The sequence below is a fragment of the Rhopalosiphum maidis genome, chromosome 4 (genome assembly GCF_003676215.2).
Source record: "Rhopalosiphum maidis isolate BTI-1 chromosome 4, ASM367621v3, whole genome shotgun sequence".
Taxonomy (NCBI): Eukaryota; Metazoa; Arthropoda; class Insecta; order Hemiptera; family Aphididae; genus Rhopalosiphum; species Rhopalosiphum maidis.
Genome location: NC_040880.1, coordinates 15,471,355 through 15,497,768, shown reverse-complemented (window position 1 = coordinate 15,497,768; position 26,414 = coordinate 15,471,355). Strand labels below are relative to the sequence as shown.

Genomic DNA, 26,414 nt, shown 5'->3' with positions numbered 1-26,414 from the left:
AAATTTAACGGAATTAAAAAAAAAAAAATAAGAAATTTTCAAACAATTAAAAAACAAATTTCTTCAATCATAATATTTTACAGCTAATCTATAAATCAACTTTACGAGATCTAATGGTGTATACAAGGACAACAGGGTATATAATCTAGGAGATAAGACCCCTTCTTAAAGCACAAATCGTATATAAATTATTTTGTATTTATAAGTATCCCTATTTATTTTTAATAATATATTTAATTATTCATTAATAGCTATGGCTCGGAATTTTATGTATTTGCATGTTTCTTAGAAAGCTGCATATTAAAAATTTGATTCGATACAAATTCGTTTCATAATACATAGGTATAATTTAAATACAAAAATTAATGTTGCATATTTAAAGATTTTAAGCATATTAATACATATTATATTAGTAAATCAGTTAGAGAATTTTAAAATAAAGAACCGCTACACAACGTCGCATAGTCTATATTATAAATTATACCTAATATACATTATTGGCTGCAATTTATTGACTCGGTAAACAGGTTTGTTTTAACCAAAAACTGTGCATACGACAAACGGTTACAGGACTGTGAATAATTGAAAAATGTTGCAAGATCTACAAACCGAATAAAATAAAAATATTGAGAGTTAGAGCAAATAGTTCTCTGAATTGCCGAAATTAAAAAGACCCAGTATTAGGAGAATTTTTCATCCGCATGTGTTGTCTCCATCTTACAACATAGTAAAAACACTAAAAACTATTTTACCCGGACAAGAAGTCAAGAACCACTATATAAAACTTTAATTCAAATTAGGCAACTCAATTTTCACACTATAAAAAGAAAAACATTGGCTGTGCAACATAGTTTTTAATTTTTCGATGTCAGTGATATCACTAATACGAAGAAAGTTTCAAAATCCATTATTTTGTGTTTGCCAAATCTGAATAACGTTTTTTGTAGTTTTGATATTGAAAACATAAAATCAATGTTGCACAGTCCAAAACATCATCTTTCTAGTGTGAAAATATGGTTATTTAACTTCAAACTTTGGTTATAGCCTGCAGATTTGTCCTTGTCCACTGCCTGCGTGAAATTGTTTTAAGTTTAACTATGTTGTACATTTTTGTAAGATGGTGACAACACACGCGGGTGAAGCATCTTATTAAAGGCGGCCATTTACGCCGCGTATGGAACCTTAAGCGATTTAACATTTAAACATAACTTATAAGAAAAACATTTAGGCTCGAACGAAGCTGGCAACACTGTCAGAAATCGTCATATTTTTTAGCGAGATTCAAGCGAGTGTGGTATAAGTTATTACCTTAATTCATGATACAACGAAATACTAACTATCAAGTACTAATTACTAAGTATAGCCATTAAGGCATTAAAGATTCTGTAAATTATAATATATTATACATTTATACTATTATTATAGGCATAATAAATATCGTATATAATATTATTATTTATTTACTGTAGTTTAGGAATTGTGGCCATAAACCTGTAACCAGATGTGTTCACGGTGTAAACTATAAAAGATAACTTTTAGAAAAACTAAAACTAAAATTTTAACTAAAACTTTTAGAAGTGCTACCGTGCCTACCTACCGTATTCGGTGTTCCTTAGAAGAACATCTAGATCAGAGATCTATATAATACACAAAGTGATTTACCAAGCATGCTCACCCCCATTAGATACTTATTAGATAATGCAATTATTCAAATTCTGATTTTTGAATTTAAAAATATAATTAGTCTTCAAAATTAAATTTTTGAGATTTTCATACTACTGTTAGGAACCCTTGCACACACACTTAGATTAATAAGCATATTATACAATAATATAGTAGTGTAAGCAATATGATTATTTTTTTTTGCAAGCGACTGCGTCGCCAAGACAAAAACGTAGAATAAGTAAGAGTTAGTCGTGAATAAGTAGCCGATTCGTATAATACTGTGTTGTTAAAATATTCTTAATAATAAAATAATTAATAAAGTATTTTCTTAAAGTTAAACAGATTTTGTGTAGTGTTTTGAATACAACCCGTAAGTGAACGGACTCTTTTACAACATATAAATATATACCTTTGGGCCTTAACCGAAAGAGTATATAACACTACCTATGTACTTTAGGGGTCAAATGTCTTGCGGAGTTACAAACTTCTGTTTTTCAAATGAGAACTCTTCTTTTCCATCGTAAATTATTTAGAGGTTTATTTTTCTGAAATCATCGATGTATCAGAATTAAATTTTCAACGAGTAGTTTTTTAATTATTTAATTTTCTGTCCTGTAAAAAGTAAGAATATCAATAGATCCACGTTAATGGGCTTGGAGGGTATATAAGGAGCTATGATGATATTAAAACTGTATTGAAAATGTGTATTAATAATTTGTAAAAAATGGACCACGTATAATAATTAATCTAATTATAGATCCAATATTACATCTATTTTATATTTTTCCAAAACCATTTTTAAAAACTTTTTTCCTTAATGTAAACATTTTAATAACTAAGAAATTACTCTAATACTCGTTTGAATTTTGAATTTGGTACAAAAAAATTTTCAAAAAACTTATCCGCTAAATAATTTACATAGTAAAAATGGTGGTTAGGGGATTTTTATTCGAAAAACACAAGTTGGTATCGGCATTACACTATACACTACTTACCTAAGTAATACAAAAATTTCAAACATTTAAAAATATGGTCTAAATACATTCAAAAATATTAAAACTATGAATTCGAATAAATTTATTATTAGTTATTATATAATAAAAAATGGGTTCGAACTTACTTTAGGATTCACTCTGTATATATACAACTGTGCGTCTGTGCTAAAATATAATAAGGTAATGATTGTTGTTTTACTAAAAGCTTATTACAACTTTACAATATCTATACCACTTTTATAGAGATTCATATAAGGATCATTAGTCGTTAATTATAAATTTGACAAGCAAAATATGTTCTTTTTGCATTCAAAAACACTGCAATGATAAGGTAGACTTATTTTTATTATTATTCTTATTTTATACCCATATAATATATTATATTATGACGTTGGTACACGTGACACAGCTCAGACTTGAGTGACTAGACTAGTCAATAATCGTTATAGCCGTTATAGGTATACATTATTGTAAAGATTCATTACCTGTACGTAACAACAGAACTATGTAAGAGACTATAGTGCAACATCGGAAATTGCAATTTTTTTCAAGCGTTATTCTTATTAACTACTCTAGAGAGTTTAATACATAGATTATAGACTATAATATATAGGTATTTTATGATGCTATCGCCTCATGCAAAAGTTTAAACGCGTAGGTGGCCCCAGTAATTTTTAATAGGTATTTATATAATTTACGAAAAATGTATAGGTACACATGTATTGAGAAAATAGCTCTTGCTGCCTCTAATCGAGAGAAAAACAACAACATTAACATATTTTTTATTATTGTTTTTATGTCTTATTGCGCATATTATATTTAATACATTATGTACATTGTAAACCGCGACCGGTCATGAAGCTCGGTGGTACGCGGAGTTAAAACTCGTGTACGTATTACATAATATTGTTATTGTTAATCTCGTTGTTTTTTTAATATTTTATTTATTTTTTTTTTTTACTAACAAGTGAGATAGTCAACAGTTTTTGTCGTAAACACAGTCATTGCACCGAATACTAAAATAATCTAATATAAATTATATAGTACATTATGAATGATTAATATTAATATTTCAATATTTATCATACAAATCATAATATATTATTATTTAAAATTATCAAGTCGGCGGCTTTGTTATCATCGTTACATCGTCGTCGTCGTCGCCGCCGCCGACGGATCGTCATCGGTGGATTAATTATTATCACGTTATGCGCGCGCGCGCGCACCCGCACGTGACAACAACAACAACACACTGCCGTAGCGCCGAGCGCCGATGTACAAGTGGCAAGTAGCCCAACCTCCAACGCCGACACACCGTAAACACTGAACGCCGTCAGTCGTCGTCCGTAATCCACAGACGGTTAGTGGCCAGGCCGCATCAGTCGTCGCCCGCGCACCTCTCAACTCGCGCCTGCTCCCCACCCCTCCGGCCGAGTTCGAAGCCTGTGCCGTCTACGCGATCGACGGGCACGATTTCGTCAGCTGTTATCGTTACCGCGATCCGCGTTTTCCGGTGTGTTCCGCCGTGTCGTACCCACCGCGAGTAGCGACGACCGCTCGCGTTCTCTCCGTTTTCCCACCGTGTCGGTTGTTCTCTCGTCGCGAAAACGGAGGTCCCAAACAACAACGATGTTGACGGCCACGGCGAGACGGCCAACGGAACGACGGCGTCGCTCACGGACGACGGTCCCGCGCTGCCGCAGGACGCGACTGAAACGCTACGAGACCCGTTGGCGGAGGCGGTAAGCATCGCTGTGTACAACTTGGGTGTCGTCGGTTTTTACGTCGATCCGACGTTTTTCTGCCGTCCCTCCTTCCAAATTCTGATGGAACGGCCCCGACAAAAACGTGATCTGAACGTGAATTTTTCCAAACCGCGAATTTCGTCTCTACGATCTGCCCGTGGACGTATATCGTTGGCCGATCCGTAGGCAACCGTGTAACGCACAAAATAGGGGGGAAAAAACCGTTTAATGTCATTGATTAATAATTAGTGGACTGAATGAGTACCTCTTACTAAAAGAGTTCACTTATAATGAAATGTTTGTTTCACAGACACTTTTCATTTCTGTCTACCCTACGACCGTGTAGCTTTTCTGTTTATTTGTTTTATTCTCTTCAACAGAACTTGCAACAGCATTAGGCACTGCAAGTTGGAAAATGCTGGCAACGATTTGTTACCTCTAGTATTTTCTTCCACACCATTATTATGTAACACTCAAACTATAGAATTGTGTTTTATTTACTTATCATGTACTCAATGTGACTTCAATATTTATATTAGATGGTACCTAATGGTTAATATTGCAGTTTAAAATTAATTTTAATTTAATCTTAAAACCTATTTCTGTGGACAGTAAATCGTTTGTTATTGAAGTATCTTTGTTACTTCTCAATATTAACACATTATAAAACAAATTAGTAAATTAATTGTAATTTATATTTTTGAAACTTATAGTTAATACTTATTTTTTACATTTTTAGGCAGAAATTGTAGTGGATCATGTAATATCAAACGCTAACAAAGTTTATGGTTTGGATCATGTGACAAATATTATGAAATTTCACAGCGCATACCTTGAGACTTTTCTCAATTTGCAAGAATTTATAATTTATAAAGAAGGTCCATTGCCTATTCAATATCGACATTACATCGCAATCATGGTAAATAAATTACAATTTTTGTATCTAAGCTGAAAAATCAAATTCTTAAATCTCAATAATGTAAATTAAAAAAAAATAATTTTCTATTGATAATGTTTAATATTTGTTTTCTTGATTGTTAAATTAAAATTTTTTTTTATCAATATATTTTCTATTCTAACAAGTAGGTATTATTGTTTAATTTTTTATAGGCAGCTGGTCGGCACAAGTGCACATATCTAATAAATTTTCATAAAAAACAATTTTTGGAACATAATGGCGATCCAAGTTGGTTGCTTGGTCTCACACATGTGCCACGTAAACTTCGTAATTTATATGAAATCAACAAGATTTTAGCACATCGACCTTGGCTAGTAACAAAAGAAGATATCAAAGTATGTATTTAAATTAAATATAGGAATAAATTAGTAACTATTTGTTTTTATTGCTTCAATTGATGAAATAATTTTACTTTAAATTTCCTATCTATGTATTACTTATTTATATATCTACCGATTGAGACAAATATGTTGATGCGATGAAATGTATTATTTGTTTTTTTTTTTAATATCATGTAGAGTAAATGTAATCAACAACAATTGAATTTATGATACTACTACACATAACTTATCTGCAACAGTATGACTTATCTTTAGGTGGTTATAAACATACATTTTAAAATGTATCAGCATATTTTTAACATAAAAAAAAATACATCAATATGTGTTTAATATCTATATCAAGTGTGCATAGTAATAATTATAATCTGTTCAATACATTGTGATATATTGAAGTGGATGAAGGGTACCTCAATGATACATTTTTTTGTTATCAAAGTTTAGTTTAAAATATGAGATATATCCATTATAATTTGACCACCGACATTTGTTGTTAAAAATCAATTTATTTTACCTATCAATAAATATAGGTAGTCAACTATAAAACAATGTCTTTTTTTAAATAATTAATTTTCCAAAATCAGTTTTTGCACTGATCTTTAAGAAATCAGCTAGGGGATTATGATATTAGCTTGTAATTATATGAATTCCTGTAACCTTAATTAAAATAGTGATCAGTGCTCAAAATCTTGTTTGATATCTCATACGTAAATATATATATTTAATATCAACATTTTAATAAATGTCCATTGTGTATTATATAATATGGATTATATCTTCACATAATAATTAATAATTAGAGATCATTTTTAAATTATACTAATTTAAAAGTTAAATAATATCTTTTGACCTGTTGATATTTTGTAATGACTGTTTTTATGTCTTACAGTGTATGTTGACATCATTTTTCGTGTAAAAAAAGAATGCTGATAGTGAATTAAATGATTAAAGTTTCTATTTAAGTTTATACATCTCAATTTTATAATGTTTAATACCAATAATAAAAAAAAAACCATGGTAATTAACAATTTTTATACAAAGAGTATTAATGATTTTTTAATCTATCCCTTTGGATGGATACCATAATTATTGCTTATATTATGCAGTTTAATATATTATTGTGATATAAAACCTGTTACTTATTAACATAATTAAAGTATGTATGTAATAAACATAGATATTTTTATTTTGTATAAATTATTAATATCACATTAAATGTTTATTTTTTGTATTAGTTCATTTTTTATTGTTTGATATAAAAATGTATAATTTATTTTATTTGTCACTATTTCATATACATATAAATATATATTAATATACGAGTATGTTATGCCAGTTGAATGATACATAATTAAGTCATTAAATTATTAGTTTTATATATTTCATAATAATTAATTGTAAAGTAATGCTAGTTTTAGCATATAAGGAAAATTTTAATGTATTTCATTTTTTTTTTCTGATAGAAAGTCGTCAAAGGTCCAAACTCGTGGTCAATGTCAGATTTAGGACATGCTATCATACTACTTGTTCATTTTCATAGTTTGTGTAGTTTTGTGTTTGCTTGCAACTTAAATGACGAAATACCACGAGCTGTAAAAGTGTCTGGTGTTTATTTTAGACGTAGAAGCAAACCATGCTTAAGAGGTATGTTAATATATCAAGAATTTATAATTAATACTTATAATATTTTCAATGTATCATGAAAAATGAATTTAATTAAAATTAATAGTATCACTTTATAAACCAAAATAAACCTTTTACAATATTATTTATTAAATAGCTAATATTATAAAAAAATTAAATTCTAGGCTATGCTGATGAAAGCGTTATATCTGACGATGAAGGTCTTGAACCGATAGTGGAACGAATGAAAAAATTAAGCGAGCCAGCCACAGAACAAGAACGTATACAGAGATATGAACTTGTTCAGAGTCAATTATGTGACAGTGATACTTCTGCTGATAATGGTTTGGATCCAGATGTTAAACCATTTGTTGAAGATTCTGGATATTCTTACTTAGATTGCTCACGTCGACAATTTGCTCAACAATCTTCATTTATTTTGCAGGTATTTATATTTTATAATAATATTGACAATTAAAAGTAGTTTTTGATAGTTATATAGTAACTATATATAATCAATGCTAATATCTTAATTACATTAATGTGTTATCAGAGTATTTTTTAATTTAAAATGTTAAGAACTGTTTATACAAAAAAATTACCTCGATTCAACTTATAAAGCGTTTCAAGAAATAAAAATAATATTCTAAGGTATAGTTATTTATCTTTATATGTGTAATTTATCTATGCATCTATCGTGAGTCGTGACCATATAACTTTTGGTCAACTTGACAATTTTGAATAAATTTATATCGATAAATTCCTTGAGACTATAAGAGACACTACAGTGGCTTACACTTGTATTTATCTTTGGCTAATGAAAATCAAATATATTTTTATCTTAATCTTATGAAAACAATTACAATGATTACATTTATGATTTGCAATCTTTATTTGCTTACTTAATTCTGAAAATATTTTTGATGTAAATACCTAAAGATGAATATAAATTTGGTCTTTCAATTGATATTGGATTTACATTAAAAATGTGTCTAAAATTAAGAAGTGAGAAATCATAAAATTATTTATTGTAATTACAGTGTATATTATATATTTCAAATGAAGCAAAATCGAAAATTATTAATTTTAACCAAGACTAAGTCGAATAATGTTGTTTACTATTAATTAGTTTTTTTAATAGAATTTAACACTATAAAAATGAAATAAATATATTCCATCTAGCAAGAGAACACTCGATTATATGCATCTCCACTCAACACTCTGCCATCGAGACTGATTCCATTATGGCATTTATGAATTTTTTCATCCCCCCCCAAATTTTTTTCCTGCGTTTGTGTCTGATAATGATAATTCTTATTGTTTCTATTTTTAGGAATTTTCTTGGGATCATCACGGTTATTCGTTAATTAACCGTTTATTTAATGACATTGGATTAATATTGGATAAAAAGTTCCAAACCGCTTATAACATGACATATTATACAATGGGTGGTCGCCCTCATATTGATACTTCAAGGTTCCGTAGAGCAATTTGGAATTATATTTATTGTATTTATGGAATGAGAAACGATGATTATGATTATGAAGATGTTACACAGTTGCTTCGATCTCAATTGAGAGTATTTGTCAAGACTGCTGCTTGTTACCCAGAACGTTTGAACAAAACAACTACTGATAATACACTAAAACATTTTGAATTAAGCGAAAAGGTAACATAAAGAAAACAATCTATAATAAATTTATTTTAAATTTAACATAAAACAATCTTAATTATCTACTTATTTAAATCATAACTATGTATAAAAACCAGAATACATTTATGGAATGCTTTTAAATTTCCTAACGAGCCATAAAAATTAGATTGATACAATTCTTTTAATCTATTTATTCTACACGCCGACTGAAAAGTTTGCTCTACTTACATCATTGATCATTTTAATTGAAAATTTTCAATATAAATAATGATTTTAGTTAGGTATATTTTTGTAATCAATAAATATCATTAGTCACAATTGAAATTTTTGTCATTATATTATATTATTATTTTTTTTTTATATATTCGTAAATTTACAAAATATTTTATTTTAATTATATTTCTAACATAATTTACCACTTAACAGTGGACATTTAAGTCCTCTATTTTTCATATTGTTAGTTAATATCAAGGCTTGGATTTTATAGCACTAAAATTAAATGAAATAAGCACTATAATATGCCCTAAAAACATGTAAAATAGCAAAAATAATAATGTATTCTGTTAATAATTAAAAAAAAATTATATTTATTAAATAAAGATTATTTATGAATTAATAAGTAAATTTATAATTACTAAAATTACTTGAATTAAGCATGGTAACCTTTTCAAAATTATCTGGAAATAAGAATAAATTAAAATAAATTATTATTTATTAATTAAAATGTTATATTATGCAAATTAGCAAAAAATAGCACTAATAACCTATTATACTTCAAATATGAAAAAAAAATAGCATTATTAAATCTCATATTTAGAGTCCCTGGTTCATAAAACAAATTTATAGCTCACTGCTATTTTTATCTGTATCCTATAATAATCTATAATAATTAGCAAATGCTATAAAATTTGAGTCCTGGTTAATACAATAAAAATATATTATAGACAATTTATTTATAAATTAACATTTCTAATTGTTGTCCAACACACTTTAATTCCAACTAGTTATTTCCTAGACATAGGCTGATCCCTGATTATCCCGATTTATGGCTGAATTATAAAAAATGTAATTTTATTACTTGCTTAGTAAAATAATAACATATCTTATCCTCGACAATTGTGCTCATAACCATGTTTATCTTTTTAAAATCCTTGGAATTTACTTTGTTCCTTCATTAGGATTTGTCCATCACATTTTTATTGATAAAGATATTAATGTGTATTGGGTTTCATATTTATTAAGTATTATACTCAAATGTTTAATTCTGTCAACTGTTTATTTGTGTTTTATTTATTTGGTTGGCCAAAGACCAGCTGTGAATTGAACACATCCAAAACATTTTCATGTTATGTTGTAATGTATCATCAAATTCAAATAACCTCATCCATTATAGTGCCAATGATGTACATTTAAACCTACTTAGCAAAGCAAACTTCCCTTGTTTTTTTTTTTATTTATAAAATTTACTATAATGAAGGTTTTACTTGTAATGTATTGTATATTTTGTTCCAAATGTTTCAGATTCATATAAATTTAATGATTATGGAAGCACGAATGCAGTCTGAACTTTTATTTGTATTGCGCGCTGTCATGAATTATATGTTATGATATGCAGTAACCATTTATATATATATTTTTTATAACATGTTATACAATTTTTTTTTTTTTGTTATAATTTATCAACATGTATACAATTTTGGTTATACGATTTATACTTGAAGGGAAACCATGATTTGTTCTCATATTTTACTTTGCTTAACTTTTGTATTAGCTTAATTTAATCTATTTATTTCAATCCACAATATTTGACCGACATTTTCTATATTATCATTGTTTTTACAAATTTGTATTTTATATTAACTGAATATTCAATAATTTATAGTTATATTTTAATGTGATACTTTAATTTTATACCGACATTATACCATTTACAAATATATATATATATATCAACTAGTATTGGTTACTAATATAATTCATATTTTTATACAAATACTAAACAATGTTTACAGTTATAATTATTGAACTCAACATTGTTTTACAATTTATGTTTTGTTTTCATTTATACATGTTTGTTTGTATATTTTATTTTTATTCTTGAATATATATATATATATATTTTTTTTTTGGAATTAGTACAAATTTTAGAGATGTTAATCAAACTAATTGTTATCTACCTACAATTTAAAAACAATTTATACATTTAATAAAGTCAAGAACAAAAAAAGAGTTTAAACATTTGATTAGTTTCATCATTATTGATAATCAATTAATTAAAAATATATATTTTTTTATGTGTTTATTAAAATAGAATAATAACAAGTTAAGAGTTATTCATTTATTACCCATTTCAGTAATATATTTATATTTTTGAAATAATTAATAGTAACCATAACATCTGTGTGTTTTGACAAACTTACACAAATTAAATCCGTGAATAAAATTGTAATAATACAACCAGCTCTCCATAAGCATTAACGTTGGTCGAATACAAGGGTTAGGTTTTGTATACATTTAAACAAAACTAGTGTAGTGATCGATAGAGTTACGATGTAAAAAATTCCAAATTAAATTACATTATAATTTATAGCTGATGCAACATAATATTAATACATATTAATTCTCAAATAAATCACTAACGTAATGTGGCATAGTGCACGCCTGCAATAGAAAATGACGTACATTCTACCCAAATGTGATCATCTAAAAACATTGTACGAAATTGTTGTACTTTATCGTTTTGGCGATTCCGAGGGAATTATGAAACTAGCTCTGGAACTCTTATTGCCGGATCAAACTGTTAGAATATCGTAACCACTATCGGTGATCAGTATCGTATGTTCGAATTGAGCGCCTCTAGAATCGTCAGCCGTCACTATGGTCCACCCGTCTTCCAAAACCTCTACATCGCCGTCGCCTTGGCAAATCACTGGCTCAATGGTAAACACCATACCCGGTTTCATTACTCCCGGATAACTGTACATGGTAGAGTGGAAGATGGTGGGAGGCCCGTGGAAATATGTACCGATCCCGTGGCCGGTGATGCTGGACGCGACACTGTAACCGTGTTGACGGGCGAACAGCTCGATGGCCCTACCGATGTCCGTGAAGCTCTTGCCCGGGCCGCAGGCTTCGATGCCCTTGTACGTGCACTGTTCGGCCACGGTGATTAGTTTTCTGCCGCAGTCGTCCACTCCGCCCACGCAGTAGGTCGCGGCGCAGTCACCGTGGAAACCGTTCAGGTAGACAGACACGTCGATGGATACGATGTCGCCGTCGACCAGCGGCCGGTCGTCCGGCACTCCGTGACACACGACGTTGTTGATCGACGTGCACAGGGACTTCCTAAACCACCTGTAGTTCAACGGCGACGGGTACGCGTTGTTGTCGATGATCAAGTCGTGCACGAAGCGGTCCACGTCGTCCGTGGTGGCGCCCACTGTCAGCCGGTCCTTGGCGCTGTCCAACACGAACTTGGCCAACTTACAGCTCTGCCGGAGCATCTCGATCTGGCCCCTGTTCTGGATTTCCGGCGGACAGTTGTGGTCGGGCTCGTCGACCACCGCGCCGGTCTTCGCGTATGACGGCAACGTGACGTATTCCGGCACCGTCCTGTGATCGCTGACCGTGCCCAATTCCACCACGTCGTACACCCCGAAATTGTTGGTTTGGAATTTCTTCGTCCACAGGGATTTGGACAGCCGCCGAGGTGGTAGTGACAGTGACGGTGTCCCGCTGGTGACGAACCACCGGCTGCAAGCAGCCGCGGTCTTACAGATGTTCATGGCGACTGGCGGAGGAAACGCTGAAACGCCGACAGTTGTAACTGTACGTAATTTACCAACGAACGAGGTGTGAAACGCGTTTTATAAACTCTCGACAAAGTTCGACGGATTTGGTTCAAACATTGTACTCTGGCACACTACTGTAGGCTGACGAATGTTTGTGGTATTCGGCGATACCGCGTCGAGTGATAACAGCGCGAGACGAGTGATAACGACCCTGGTCGCCGTGATTACATTTATTATTATTTCAGCTTGAACAAATTATCATTGTTTTATTATTATGGTACATCGACAACATTGTCATCTAATCCAAGTACAGAAAATAGACAATACACAACTGTCTGAACTCTATAGTCAAATTAGTCATTATAATAGATTATAATGTTCCACGGTGATATTTTTTGTGTACGACTTTATAAATTTTATAAAATACCAATTTTTTCTATAAATCTTATATAACATACTACAAAGTTCAATGATTTGTAGGTAATCTATTATAATATGGAGTTTAAGTAAAAAACATGTGTTCACAACTAAATTTTTAAATAAATTAACCAATCTTGACTAAAATATTGATAGAAACTGTACAGTTTATCTGAAGTGTTTCGCATTGAAAATAACTTATAAAATATAAAAGTTCAGCGCCTAATATCCTTATACAGCACAGTTCAAGTTATAATATATAAAATAAAAATGCAAGTTACACTGTGTATCCCATTATTATATTTATAATTTCAAAGATATGACTGCTTATTTAACATTTAAGCCAATAACATTTTTATTAGATTATTCTCTTTCAATGTATATATTTTATAATATACCTTCTATTATAAAAGCTTTAATATTTAAATGTTAAATATTTCATACCTACTTCAATTGTAATTGTAAATAAACATTTTGATCCTAAATCTGATGTTGACATAAGGTGTATTATCAACTATACCATTGTAATAAGGTTATAACCTTCAAGATTAAAGTTGTTTCACATATGTAATTTTAATTGTTTTTATAGCTTATAATAGTAAAATAATCATTTTTCTTTAAAAAACACATTTGATAAAAAAATTGTACAACAGCATAGAATAAGGTTTAGTTTATAGCAAAAGGAAAAAAATAAAGTTTTAGAAGTAAAAAATACTTGTTTTTTTTATTAAATTTGTTTTACGTTAAAATGAACATATTATTTTCACAAAAAAAAAAAAAAAAAAAATAAGAATAGGAATAATTAAAAAAAATGGAGGGCGGTGGTATAAATCATAATATATTATACTGATATCATAAAATCTTCACTGTAATTCCTATAGTCAAGGAAGCCCTACTAAAAATCTGATAGCCTATTTTTAGTCTTATCAAAATTACATAAATGGGCATTGTACTTAAGCATTGTTGCTTGAATTCAGCACTTATGTACATCATATAAATACAACTAAATTACAAGGTTTAGCATTATTTGAAAAAAAAAATAATAATAATAAATTAAGGAGTTTAAAATAGTTTAGATTAGGTAGAAAATAACCTAATCTATATATTTGTAAAACAGAATGATTAAAAAAAATTATTTAAATTTGTATAAAAAATGTTTTTTTTATTTTAATCATCCTGTTTTAAAATATATACTTTTATAAAACAAATATAATGATTTTAATTTAGGTGAAGAATAAATGACATATTTTAAATTAAAACAATACTATAAGTATTTGTGAACTGAAAAAAAATTAAAACAATGTTGAAAAAATTTACTTGACTAGGTTTGTGATTCAATACACGACATATGATTTATATATTATGAACAAAGTCAATACTTTGAGGTATAATATTATTAAAGTGGATAAATAAGTAATAGGTAAAACGATTTGTAAATGCAAAAGAAATAAAATTTGAAGCTATCTAGAAAAAAATAACAGTATAAAATTGTAGTCTTTCTTAAATTCTGAACAGCGTCTTTATTAGGGATTTTTCTGGTCATCTTGAGTATTATTGAAGTTCTTTTTTTTAATTAATCTTAAAATTTATTATTATCATTATTAATTTTGACGCCTAAAGTTGTTGTTTCTAGGTCCATCGTTCTGGTTTCTGTTGAAACCTCCACGATTATTGCTCGTACGCATACCACCACGACCTAAACCACCACCACCACCACTGCCACCATCAGAATTCACCATTGAACTTCTAGACTTATTTTTCTTTTCTTCAACATTCAACTTGATGCCATTTTCACCCGGAAGCATAATAGGCTAAACAAAAAAATAAAAAATATTTGAAACCATTTTTATATTAATAATAATAATTATCCTTTTTCTTTTCACAATTAATATTTAAAGGAATTAACTAAGTTCATTTTATACAATAATTAAATACTAAAGTACAACGTAAAACTAAAAACAAATATAGTAGACACTTGTTAATTCAACAGTACAATAATCGGGTACATCTAGTAATCCTATATTTAATTTTTATTATTTTTGCTTAAACGACTTTAAGTCTTAAGAGCATCATTTTAAATTAAAAAAAAGATAACTTTTTTTAAACCTTTCCAATTAACACAATAATATATTGAATTGTATTATGTAACATTTATATGTTCTAATAAAATGAATTAAGGTTTTTCAATAAATGAAAATGAGTTTTTATGCGAACTTCCATTAATCTAGTAGTTATCTAACCTGATATTTATAGGATTACTAAGAGTTTACTGTAAAATTATTATTAATTTATATGAGAAATCATAATTTTCCCCATGCTATATACTACAATATGATAAAATTATAATGCTTTTGTCTAATTTTAAATATGAATTAACAATTGATATTTGTATATAAATTTAGATTGATTCTTTTATTAAAGAACTTTTTATTACTAATATAGCAAATATAACAACAAAAAATATAAAATAATTTTCATATTTTTAAGTATAAAAATATTACAAAAAAAAAGTTTATTAATTTAAAATATGATATGTAATTTGTAATACCTTTAACAACAATTTGTTTTATCAATGTGCTTTGAATATTATGATTTTATGACTATAGCAAGATATTACAATAATTATACTATATCTATAAGTAATTTAGTAATTATATTAATAAATTGAATAATTTTTTTATTTAACAAAATTTTAACTTACTCGACTCTTTAGTACTTTATGTGCCGTATCTATACTTTCAAAAATGACAAAACCGAAATTGCCATTCATAGATGGATCACCAGTTTTGCTGCCTCCTTTCATTATTCGTACATCCAATAAATTACCAAATTTTTCAAATAAGTTCTAAAATTATCATTATCATTAAAATATGATATTATATTAATAAATTATAATTAAGTAGATATCCATACCCGTAAGTCACTTTCTTGCACCTCTGGAGGGATTTTTCCAATAAACAATTGTTGTTCATCAGACTGGAACATGCCATTGTACGACCCAGATTGGTTACCTCTGTTGACCCTAAGGTCGTTGCCAGGTCCACTGTTATATCCTATATAAAATTAATAAAAATACAAATTTTAAGAGGTCGCTAAATCAATATATCTTACACATTTTACTAACACTATATAACATAGTAAAATCGGGTTCAGAAGATAGTTTTGTTTTTAGTTTTTAAATGAAAATTAATTTGACTTATTAACAAACTTAATCGTAAAAATATGATTTAGGGCACATCTAAGGCTTTAATTTATATTATCGTTTTTGAGTGATTAATAAGTTATAGAAATGTAAAATATTTTAATATTTAAATATCAATAAGCTTATGTGATGCTCTCGATAATATTAACCTTAAATTTAGTTATAGGTAAGTTTACTTCAATATTTAAGCTAATAATACAATATTGGTGAACCATGAATACAAATGAGCTATATTGTAAGATTTAGATAACTAAAACACTGATTGGTACCTTTAAATGATACATTCTAAAAAAATAACAAAAAATTAAAATACAAACCATTTTCACGATTGTTAAATGAATTTCTACTTGGCCTATCATTTAAATTTCTTCCACCAACTCCACCTCTACCATTATAGTTGTTCCTCATATTTCTATTAACATTGCCTCTTTGTTCATACTGATTATTAGGAAAGGCATTGCTTGGATAATCATTATTTCGAACCTAAATAGAAAAATTACATATTTAATAGTGAAAAAATAAATAATAATATAATAACAAAATCATACTGGTGAAGTCGCTTTAGGTAAAGAAGGGGATGAGTAATTTTGTGTCGGTGCAGAAACTGGTTGAGGGGCTTCAGTATGAGACTCTGTTGATCGTGCACCAGATTTAAAGAGCTGTGCATATAACGGTTTTGGTTGATCTCCAGGTGAAACAGCTAAAAATTAACAAGTTTTATATTTCTATAATATTTAACATATGTTAATACTAATAACTAATACTTAGGTACATATTATTAATTTGGAACTAAAACTATGAAAAGATCAATAGTCTATCAGTTACTTATCAAAAACCAATAAATAAGTAAATCAAATAGATCACTTGTGGACACACATTTTTACTTATTTAATATTTTATCTATTTAACTTATTGAATACAGAAAAAAAACTCAATTAAGTTGAATTTACATGGTATTACATCACTTATATCCATATAAATTTATATTAGTTTTAAATAATAGCTTTAATTTTTTAAATCTCGTACAAGATAATTAAATAACGAAATAAAAATTAATATCCTAACACTGAAACATAAAATTATTACTCGTACAAATCATATTAAAACAAAATAATAGCCAAAATGTATTTTTTGCGCACATTTTAAACACAATTTAGACTTTATAAACTTAATATATGTATTAATTTATAACTTTAATTTAGGTTGAGAATAAAATATTATACCTTCAGTAATCGGTATTTCCTTTTTAATAGGTTCTTGATTTTCTTTTATATCCACATTATGATTAGTAGGTTCTTCTTGATGTTGAACTTTAGGTTGTTCTGCCAATACTTGGTTTTGGTTGTAAGTAGGTTGGGTTCTGGATACATTATTACTGGGAGGCAGTACAGCAGGAGCCGAATTTTGTACCGGAGCAGTAACAGTCGGCTAAAAAGTATTATATACTTAGATTATTTTAATATTTTTAAATATACTAAATAACTAAATAAAAACCTATGAATTATTATAATTGACAAGGGGAGGGAAGCAGTTAATACCTTAAGTGCAGAAGCTCAGCTATTTTAGATTTCTGTTGTAATACATTTGAAACTTTTGACATTTTCTTATTTTATATATATATATATATTATTGAAATTCAAAAAGTAAAATTAGTTTTGGAGGAGAATTATCTGAGGAGTTTCCGGTAACGAATGGTCTCAGACAAGGTGACGATTTATCACCTGCACTGTTCAACATCGCTCTAGAATCAGTTATGGGAGCAATAATATCCCAAGCAAAGGTCATAGATATATATCTAACATCTAACAGCAGTTGTTTACGCTGATGAAATAGTCTTATTAGCCGAAACAGATAACGACCTAAAAAACACAACAGATATATTGCTGAAGGAGGGGAAAAAAATTGGCTTGAAAATTAATGAGACAAAGACAAAATACATGATAGTATCTAGACAAAATCACAGATCAGATTCCTTGAAAGTAAATGAGTACACATTTGAAAGGGTAGGAAATTTTAAATACTTAGGTGCAGATATTAATGAAGATGCTAATAGTCACAAAGAAGTGAAAAGACGGCTCATCACAGCAAACAGATGTTACTATGGACTATTACCATTGTTCAAGTCATAACTATTATCAAGAAAATCCAAAGTAACTTTATATAAAGTTCTAGTCAGACCAGTAGCTTTGTATGCAAGCAGTACTAGGGCAACGACAAAGTCAGATGAAAAAAAGTTAGAAGTGTTTTAGAGAAAGATATTTGGCCCAAAGAAAAACAATGAAGGAGAATACGAACTACGTAGCAATAAAAAATTAGAAGAATTATATAACAAAACCAATATTGTTAGGATCTTGAAAAGCGCACGAATAGGCTGGGCTGGACATGTAAGGAGATCAAAAGGACTAATCGGACAAATAACTGCATGGAAACCAAACGCAAAGAGACCCCGAGGACAACCTAGATAGAGATGGACAGATAGAATAAAAGAAGACCTGAAGATATTGGGAATAAGGAATGATGAAGAAACGGCACAAGATAGAGAAGATTGGAGACAATATGCTGTTGCGGCAATTGGCCTTAAAGGCCTATAAAAAGCCAAAGAAGAAGATATTATTAAAATTAGAAGTTTTATATAGGGTTTGCAAAAATATTTGGCAGTGTCTTAAAATTCAATATAGTGGCTTAATTATAGTCATAGTTAACTCATATACAGTAGAATCTTGGTAATCCGACAGATATCAGACCACGCTACTGCCAGATTAACAAAAACGGCGAATTAATGAGGGTTCATACAAATATATATATATATTTATTCATTATTAAAAAATGAATAACCTTATTGTATTTTAATGTTAACTGAATAAAAATAAAATATCTAATAAGTTTATTCGGATTTAATCTATTATTATACTTATTAGTTTCACCTAACGTTTTATCGTTTACGATAGTAATTTTACATACAAATGTCAAATACATATTGGTACATATAGGTTAATATAGCCAGATTACTGGATTATCGAGATTCTACTGTACTCTGTAATTTTTTTAATAAGTATAAGATTCATTTTTTCAATTAATATTTTTAAAAATGAAGCTGTATTAATAATTATATATTTATTAATATTTAAAGTTGTATTTTAACTGAAAATATGATTAAATATTAGTTTAAAATTAACTGTATCATTATTTATAAATTTGCAAATCTTTAAATTTGAATTTTTTTTCAACTACCACTAACAGACTTGAAATAATAAATGCAAAAACTTTAAATATATTGAAATCCTAAACTACATGGTAGGAATACCAATTAAATGTTAGATCTCTACAATAATCATGTATATAAAGAATTTTCAAATATTTATGCAATTTTGTGTACTTGATATATGCTTGTAAAACCCTAAATTAATTTATAAATATGATACAGTGTTATATAATATTTTCAGTTTTTTAAACGCATTATTTTAATATTAATTTATACTATATTATTCATTTGATATTTACAATATGTTGTTGAACCTGAACAGGAATTTGCTCAGGCAGCAACTGCTGTACTGGGACCGAAGCAGGTATCACGTTCAGAGCAACCCCATTAATATTCTGTCCTTGAGTTGTAGCATTATAGTAATTTACTTGATGCTGAGGTTGTTGAGTAACAGGAGCTTGTTCAACTTCTCCATTTTCTTCACCATCAGATTGTCCAGAATCTGCTTCATCATTTACATCGTCTTCATTCAACATCACATCCTATATACATATATATATCACAATATTTTATTAAGAATCACAATATACAAGGCTTAGTTGTATAATAAAATACCTGATAACGAAAAATGTCATTATGAACATAGTACTTCTTAGGGGACTGAGCTGCCAATACAAATGTTTGAGCAAAACGACGCATTGGTTGCCCACAGTTAGATAATTCACCAGTGACATGAACTACCACACCATTTCCAAGAGTGTTCTGTGAATCAACTTGTAAGATCTTAGCATGACAGTCCCGAAAATTCAATTCTTGCACACGTTTATGAATTTCTTTTTGACCAATACTGGGAGTCATGTCCCTGCTATATGGTTCCAAACCTCCATGTACAAAATATGAATCACTACTATAGAATCTACATAAACAAATATTACATTATTATTATTGTCAAATCCTTAACAAAGAAGTATAAAGACTTCAAATGCATTTACATATTTTTATTATCAATGGTAAAATAATAAAAATATATTGAGTTTTAAAGTGTACCTACATTAAATAATAATTATATTATTTTTTAATGAGTAACTATATATAATACCATATACAAAAACCTTTACTAAACACTCAATGTATAATTGAGATATTTTTTTTTTAAAATTACCTATGCATGTAATGAGGCGATTGATTCAACATAGTATAATATTGACGAACAAATTCACGTCCCACACTCTGTGGGTTCGGACAACTATCAGCAACCATTTTTATCAATTGATGTTCAGGTACTCAAAGGTAGTAGTTGAGCATCAAAACTTGACCAAGAAACCTAAATACATAAAATATTAAATACTTACAATTTGTAGTAAAATCAACAACTATAAATTAAAACATTTCTATCAATTTTTTTTTCTAATTATACAAGAAAAATCGTTATTTCAGATTGATGAATATAAACTTAATCATTAAAAATAGACCTACCATAAAATTATACCTCACAACTTTTTCTTATTCTTTATACATTATAAACAGTTTAAATATTATAAGAAAACTATATTACATCTCTTCATTTACCAATAGACTGATTCTATGTACATTATATTTTTCACAATAAAATAAAATATATTACCTATACTAGGTATTACTAATAGGTATCAAACAATCCATATTAGTAAGTATATTATTTAATCTGTAACAAAATAACCATGGTTTATGGAGTTATTAATTTATTTATTTTATGTGTGTACAGTGTAAAATATAATGCACGGGGATTAATAAAACAGTGGAATAAGATACATAATGTAGTTAATTTAATACAATGTATAGTATAAACATTAAATAAAAAAAGGAGTGAGTATAATATTTTTACATACTTATAACAGGCAAATACTAAAATTTCAATGTAACATGTTTAAAAATTACTAATTTGTTATTTTACATAAATTCCATATACAATACACAAATACATTTTAATATTGTGGGATATTTATACAATAATATTATTCACTATTTCTATGAATGGTATTGTAATAGATATTAAGTTCTGTCGATGGAAAAAAAAATTGAATATCGTAATAGTTACCTAGTATAGAATAAAATATATAGATTAACATTAATGTAATATTTAAATAATAATAATAAAAAAAGATGAGTAATACCTATTCAAAAAGATTTTCATTAACTAAATTTATGATTGTCGGTTAATTGTACTAAAAATAAATCATGAAATGAAAAAAGCAATAAATAAAACATTAGGTATTGATAAATATATTTTGTTACTTTTAGTTTTAAATTTTAAAATAGATTTAGTTAATGGAGGTCAATTTAAACCATTTTAAAGCTATTAGCAATATTTTAACAGAATGTGTAATAAAAATAAAGACATTTTTTTCAAAAATCATTAGGAATTCTTTAGTTTTTTTCTTTATAATTATCAATCAACATTTAAGAACTATAATTTATTATCAGTTTTTTTATCATTTTTCCTAAAATAAAGGTCATAAACTATTTATCATTTCTGTGGCCTGCCAAAGTTCAATAGTAGTAGGTAATTGAATAAAAATTACCTAAATAATTAAGGTAGGTAGTATCTAGGTATTTATTTTGAAAGTTTATTAGTAATTAATGTTAATTGTAAGTATACCTACTTACTTTGCAAACTTCATAGTCATTATTTTGGGAGACCAAGAACACAAAACGCCAACTACACTCATGAACCTCATTTAAGTCACTAAGAGGCAAATTCGAAAGAGTGTGAAGCTAGCATATATACATACACACACACTACATACCATAGTTATCTGACTATTAAGATCTCTCAACAAGAGAAACCCAGTCACGTGTACTAATAACTAATAAGTAATCATATTCTCTCAAGTATTATCTATATACTGAATAATCTTGTCTCATATCATAAATATTTAAAAGAATATCAGTGCATTATTTATTTTCTATTTCTGACCCATGCAAAATATGGTAAATCTGTGATTCAATAAAACCAACATCATGTTGTTAGCTTTAGTATTAGGGCTAATTGACCTTTTATCAAACTTACAGTTAGGAATATCATTCTGTGTATTAACTTTGGCTTTTTAACATTATTTTTTTACTTTATGCTAGTAATGAGTACATAAAATGTTAAAATTTAAAAACATTCATATCCAAGATCAAAATTTAAATATTATAATAAAAAATTAAATATATCAACATATACAATATTATTAACTTTTAATTTGATTATTTGATATTAGATCAATTCACTCTAAAACTAAAGCGACTAAAGCTAACATAAGAATGGTCCTGTTGAACACAAATTTGTTATGTTGCGACTATTAAAATTATTTTATATAAAGCCAATCTAGGTACATAATATAATAACCCCAATAAAAATATTCAATGATTATTGTCACAACATGCACTAGTAAAAAAAACAATAGTTTTATTTTTATTGTTTAACATTATCTATGGATATTTATTGATAGCCACAGCCACGGTATAACAAATAGTTTGTGGTCACTGAAATATCCATCATCTTTTTTAAAGGCTAATTCAAAATGATTATTTTAAAAATAAAATATCATAACAATAGGTATTAGCTTTAATCAAATAAATAATAAAACTAAGTAATTAATAAAATGTAATTCATTTATTAAACGTTTGGATACCTACTATGTTATTTATTTTCATTTTAAATGATTTTGATATTAATTTATAGGATTAGTTATATTAATAATTTAATATATTTAATAGCATTTTAATTATGGTTTGCACTATCCATTATTAATGAGTAGTCATTAAAATTGATTATCAAAATTTATAAGTAAAATTCCAAAATTCAAGGTACCTACACCGTGAATACAATTTTGTATCAATGTATTCAAAATCAATAGCTAAAGACAAATATGATAAATAATGCAATCATTGCAGATTTCGTATTGGGTAAACAAGATTTTGAGCATGTCTAACTAAAATTCAAAGTGAAGATAAATGGCCGAGTACGTTTGATAAGGTTTGGATAGCGGCAGATCAACAATAACGATTCATGTATCAAACAACAAGAAAACGTTTCGAGCAGCAATATTGTACGCGCTGCGACATCATCCAGCCGGATTGGTTAAGACTTTGTAAACTCAAAAGGAAACGCTTCTTGAACGCGGGACGCAGTGAGAGGGGACGGCGGCAGTCATTGAAGAACGAAATATTGGAAAAGCGTTGTCGGTTGTCGGTATGGAGAGACTGTAAACAGCGGCAGCGGCAAACATGCGGTCGTCGACGGACGGCGGGGCGAGTACCGAAGGTTCGCAGCGCACATGTGCCCACCGGACGACGATGCCAAAAAAAGCAATAACAACAATAAAAATAACGACGGAAAATATATACTTACGGTTTTTTTTTAAACGGATCCGACGGCGGCTTGTGATCGTTAACGTGCGCCAAACAAATCGAAATACGGGGAAAACTGTTGAGACGCAGACTTAAAGAAACTAGGCTGTCTTACGTTCGTAGACCGATGACTATGCGTCTATGCGAGAATTAGTGGAAACTATGGATTAAATTATTTTAGAGAGCGGCGTTTTGTTGTGTCAACAGTGCGAACGTGAAATGTGAATGATGGTCGGACTTGACAACCAGCGAGCGAACACGGATAATCGTGCTTGCTTATGCGGCGGGCGCAAAAGAAGAAAACAATCTGTCGATGAAAAGATAGCGACGGCGTTACGAGCTGCTAAGATTGGATTGGTGGCTCTTTCCCGTACAGAAATCAACACAAAAAGAAAAATAATAATAATAAGAGAATAGGAATCCCTTCGCGACGGCGCCGTCGTAAGTGGTCGGCTCAGGTCGCCGACACCGCCACCCGGCCATCACACAACACAGCGCACAGTGTTTCCAACACACTGGGCGGTTTCTGGTTAGTACCAACTCATTAGTCGTCATCGCGCGTACTACGCGATTTTTAAATTTCGTAAAATAAAATAAAATAAAATAAAGGTAATAAGTACAGTATTACATATAGTATTATTTAAGCTTAGTTTTTCTAAACTAGTACAACCATTGCAACAACACCTACCATTTTGCTGACTAAACATTTTTAATTTTTATCACGCCAACCCGCATACCACACAGGGAAAGGTAATATACTTAGAAATAGCAGGTATCAAAAATATTATTATTATATATTTAAAATAAGATGCAATACAGTATACAAAGTAACAATAGCTATTAAATGTCTATACTTTTATGAGGTCAAAAATAAATAATAACATAATATCGACATTCGACTAATCGAAATAGTGGATAGGTCTTATGTGATGCGTGTAAACGTGTAATGTGTAATATGTAACGTCTTGTCAATATACTCGATAGTCTAAAAATGTAATAATTTGCACATTATGTATGATGTCTCGCGTTGACATCACGCACGTATTATGCCAAGGTGTCTCCGAAAGAGGCGAAGAGATAACATTTCAATAAATGTATGTAGTATAGTGTTGTCTCAATATGTGGTTAAAATTATCTATATTCATAAATCATAATTCATAAGGTATGAGTTTATGACATAAGTTATAAACTTATAACTTAAAACGCATTTTATAACGTCCGGACGTCGTATCACTTATATCCGAAAAATCGGTTATCGCGACAATCGAAACAGTATCCAGTCGTATTTTATTTCTACCTATGCGCTTTACGCTTTACGCTATGTGCTATATTATGCATTGTTGTAATGTTGTGTAGAAGAATTAATGACTTCTTTAAAATGGTGTCGAAGACAATTCAATATTTGTGGCGATACTACTGTGGATTGGAATAATTATATGCGGAAAATATGTGTTTAAGCCACGATTATAAAGAACGTTCTTTATAATCGTGGTTTAAGCCTGAAAACTCGTGACGTGAAAATTGGCGACCCTGGCAAAATATTAGAAATCATTACATAAAAATAATGCTGGTAGTGTTTTATCTCAACAATTGATTTTGGGGGGCATTTGTCGAGAAACGACCGAGTTAAAGATGTGGGATTGCGTCTACACTTATATAAGTAATAAAAGACAAAATGTACCAAGGGTATAAATGCAGTTTAGTTCCAACTCGATTTTTTCAATTTTTTTTCTTCCCAAAAGGTGTGTTTTAAAACACTAATTACAAAAGTCTAATTAAAAAATTCTCGCAAATCATTATTTTGGAAGTTCTTTTTTTCCAAAGTTTACGATTTTATGCGCGAAACGCTGTATACTTTGCTTTCCTACGTTTTCGTGTTAATAATAATGATTATTAAAACATATTTTAGTTTTTACCCTGTGACCTACATGAGGTGGTTTTACATAACAAGTCGAGGTATATTTTCTATTTGCGGAGCGGAGCGCCGATACACACGTAGTAGTCACTGCCTAGGGATGTCCGATATTGTGATATTGTGTTAATTTGTTTTATTATTATGAAGGATTTATTTACGAAAATAAAACATTATTATTTATCGGTTTTATAGCCTTTTGAAATTCGTTTAGTATAATAATCTAAGTATAATCTAAATTTTTCATCAAAACTACTTAAAATAATATTATTATAACAAGAAAAATAAAATAATTAATAAGAGCCAAGAGGCGACTATCCAATACGAAAACGTTTCGCGCATGCATGCGTAAATGCATAAATTCGTAAACTTTTGAAAGTTATAACTTCCAAAATAATGATTTGCGAAAATTTTTGAATTAGTCTTTTGTATTCAGTGCTTTAAAACATACATTTTGGGAAGAAAAAAAATCGAAAAAATCATGTGGGAACTAAACTGCATTTGTTCCACATAAATTATTAAATTTGATTCTTGG

The 26,414-nt window shown here is 28.9% G+C and overlaps 3 protein-coding genes across 4 annotated transcripts; 1 reads left to right on the top strand and 2 right to left on the bottom strand.

The window, feature by feature from the left end:
- The first annotated feature begins 3,985 nt into the window (after positions 1–3,985).
- LOC113549725 (sestrin homolog) lies at positions 3,986–10,893 on the top strand. The gene is made up of 7 exons (XM_026951171.1): positions 3,986–4,402; positions 5,145–5,324; positions 5,516–5,698; positions 7,165–7,345; positions 7,510–7,769; positions 8,658–8,993; positions 10,500–10,893. Exons 2-7 carry the CDS (start codon positions 5,217–5,219, stop codon positions 10,584–10,586), a joined length of 1,155 nt encoding a protein of 384 aa, XP_026806972.1. The 5' UTR covers positions 3,986–4,402; positions 5,145–5,216; the 3' UTR covers positions 10,587–10,893.
- Positions 10,894–11,538: 645 nt separating this feature from the next.
- Positions 11,539–12,927, bottom strand: LOC113547959 (methionine aminopeptidase 1D, mitochondrial). Its single transcript, XM_026948557.1, has one exon. The coding sequence runs from the start codon at positions 12,761–12,763 to the stop codon at positions 11,771–11,773; it is 993 nt and encodes a 330-aa protein (XP_026804358.1). The 5' UTR covers positions 12,764–12,927; the 3' UTR covers positions 11,539–11,770.
- Positions 12,928–14,036: 1,109 nt separating this feature from the next.
- On the bottom strand, positions 14,037–24,387 carry LOC113549150 (ras GTPase-activating protein-binding protein 1). Of its 2 annotated transcripts, none has more exons than XM_026950325.1 (10): positions 23,969–24,387; positions 20,753–20,914; positions 20,206–20,506; positions 19,905–20,132; positions 17,612–17,816; positions 16,937–17,088; positions 16,706–16,871; positions 16,100–16,239; positions 15,888–16,031; positions 14,037–14,997 (listed from the first exon to the last, which is right to left on the bottom strand). In XM_026950325.1, exons 2-10 carry the CDS (start codon positions 20,848–20,850, stop codon positions 14,788–14,790), a joined length of 1,644 nt encoding a protein of 547 aa, XP_026806126.1. In that variant the 5' UTR covers positions 20,851–20,914; positions 23,969–24,387; the 3' UTR covers positions 14,037–14,787. The 2 variants fall into 2 exon arrangements, with proteins under 2 accessions (XP_026806126.1, XP_026806125.1); XM_026950324.1 differs by having other exon boundaries at positions 19,890–20,132; positions 23,969–24,385.
- Between the last annotated feature and the right edge of the window lie 2,027 nt (positions 24,388–26,414).

What these genes read in the sequence shown, in the direction of transcription:
- LOC113549725 (XM_026951171.1), top strand. Translation starts at nt 5,217, where the DNA reads ATGAAATTTCACAGCGCATACCTTGAGACTTTTCTCAATTTGCAAGAA. An exon ending in GACATTACATCGCAATCATG is followed by an intron (nt 5,325 to 5,515) that starts GTAAATAAATTA and finishes AATTTTTTATAG; the next exon opens with GCAGCTGGTCGGCACAAGTG. An exon ending in AAGCAAACCATGCTTAAGAG is followed by an intron (nt 7,346 to 7,509) that starts GTATGTTAATAT and finishes ATTAAATTCTAG; the next exon opens with GCTATGCTGATGAAAGCGTT.
- LOC113549150 (XM_026950324.1), bottom strand. Translation starts at nt 20,850, where the DNA reads ATGGTTGCTGATAGTTGTCCGAACCCACAGAGTGTGGGACGTGAATTT. An exon ending in TCGCCTCATTACATGCATAG is followed by an intron (nt 20,507 to 20,752) that starts GTAATTTTAAAA and finishes TTGTTTATGTAG; the next exon opens with ATTCTATAGTAGTGATTCAT. An exon ending in ATTTAACAATCGTGAAAATG is followed by an intron (nt 16,240 to 16,705) that starts GTTTGTATTTTA and finishes AATTTTATATAG; the next exon opens with GATATAACAGTGGACCTGGC.
- LOC113547959 (XM_026948557.1), bottom strand. Translation starts at nt 12,763, where the DNA reads ATGAACATCTGTAAGACCGCGGCTGCTTGCAGCCGGTGGTTCGTCACC.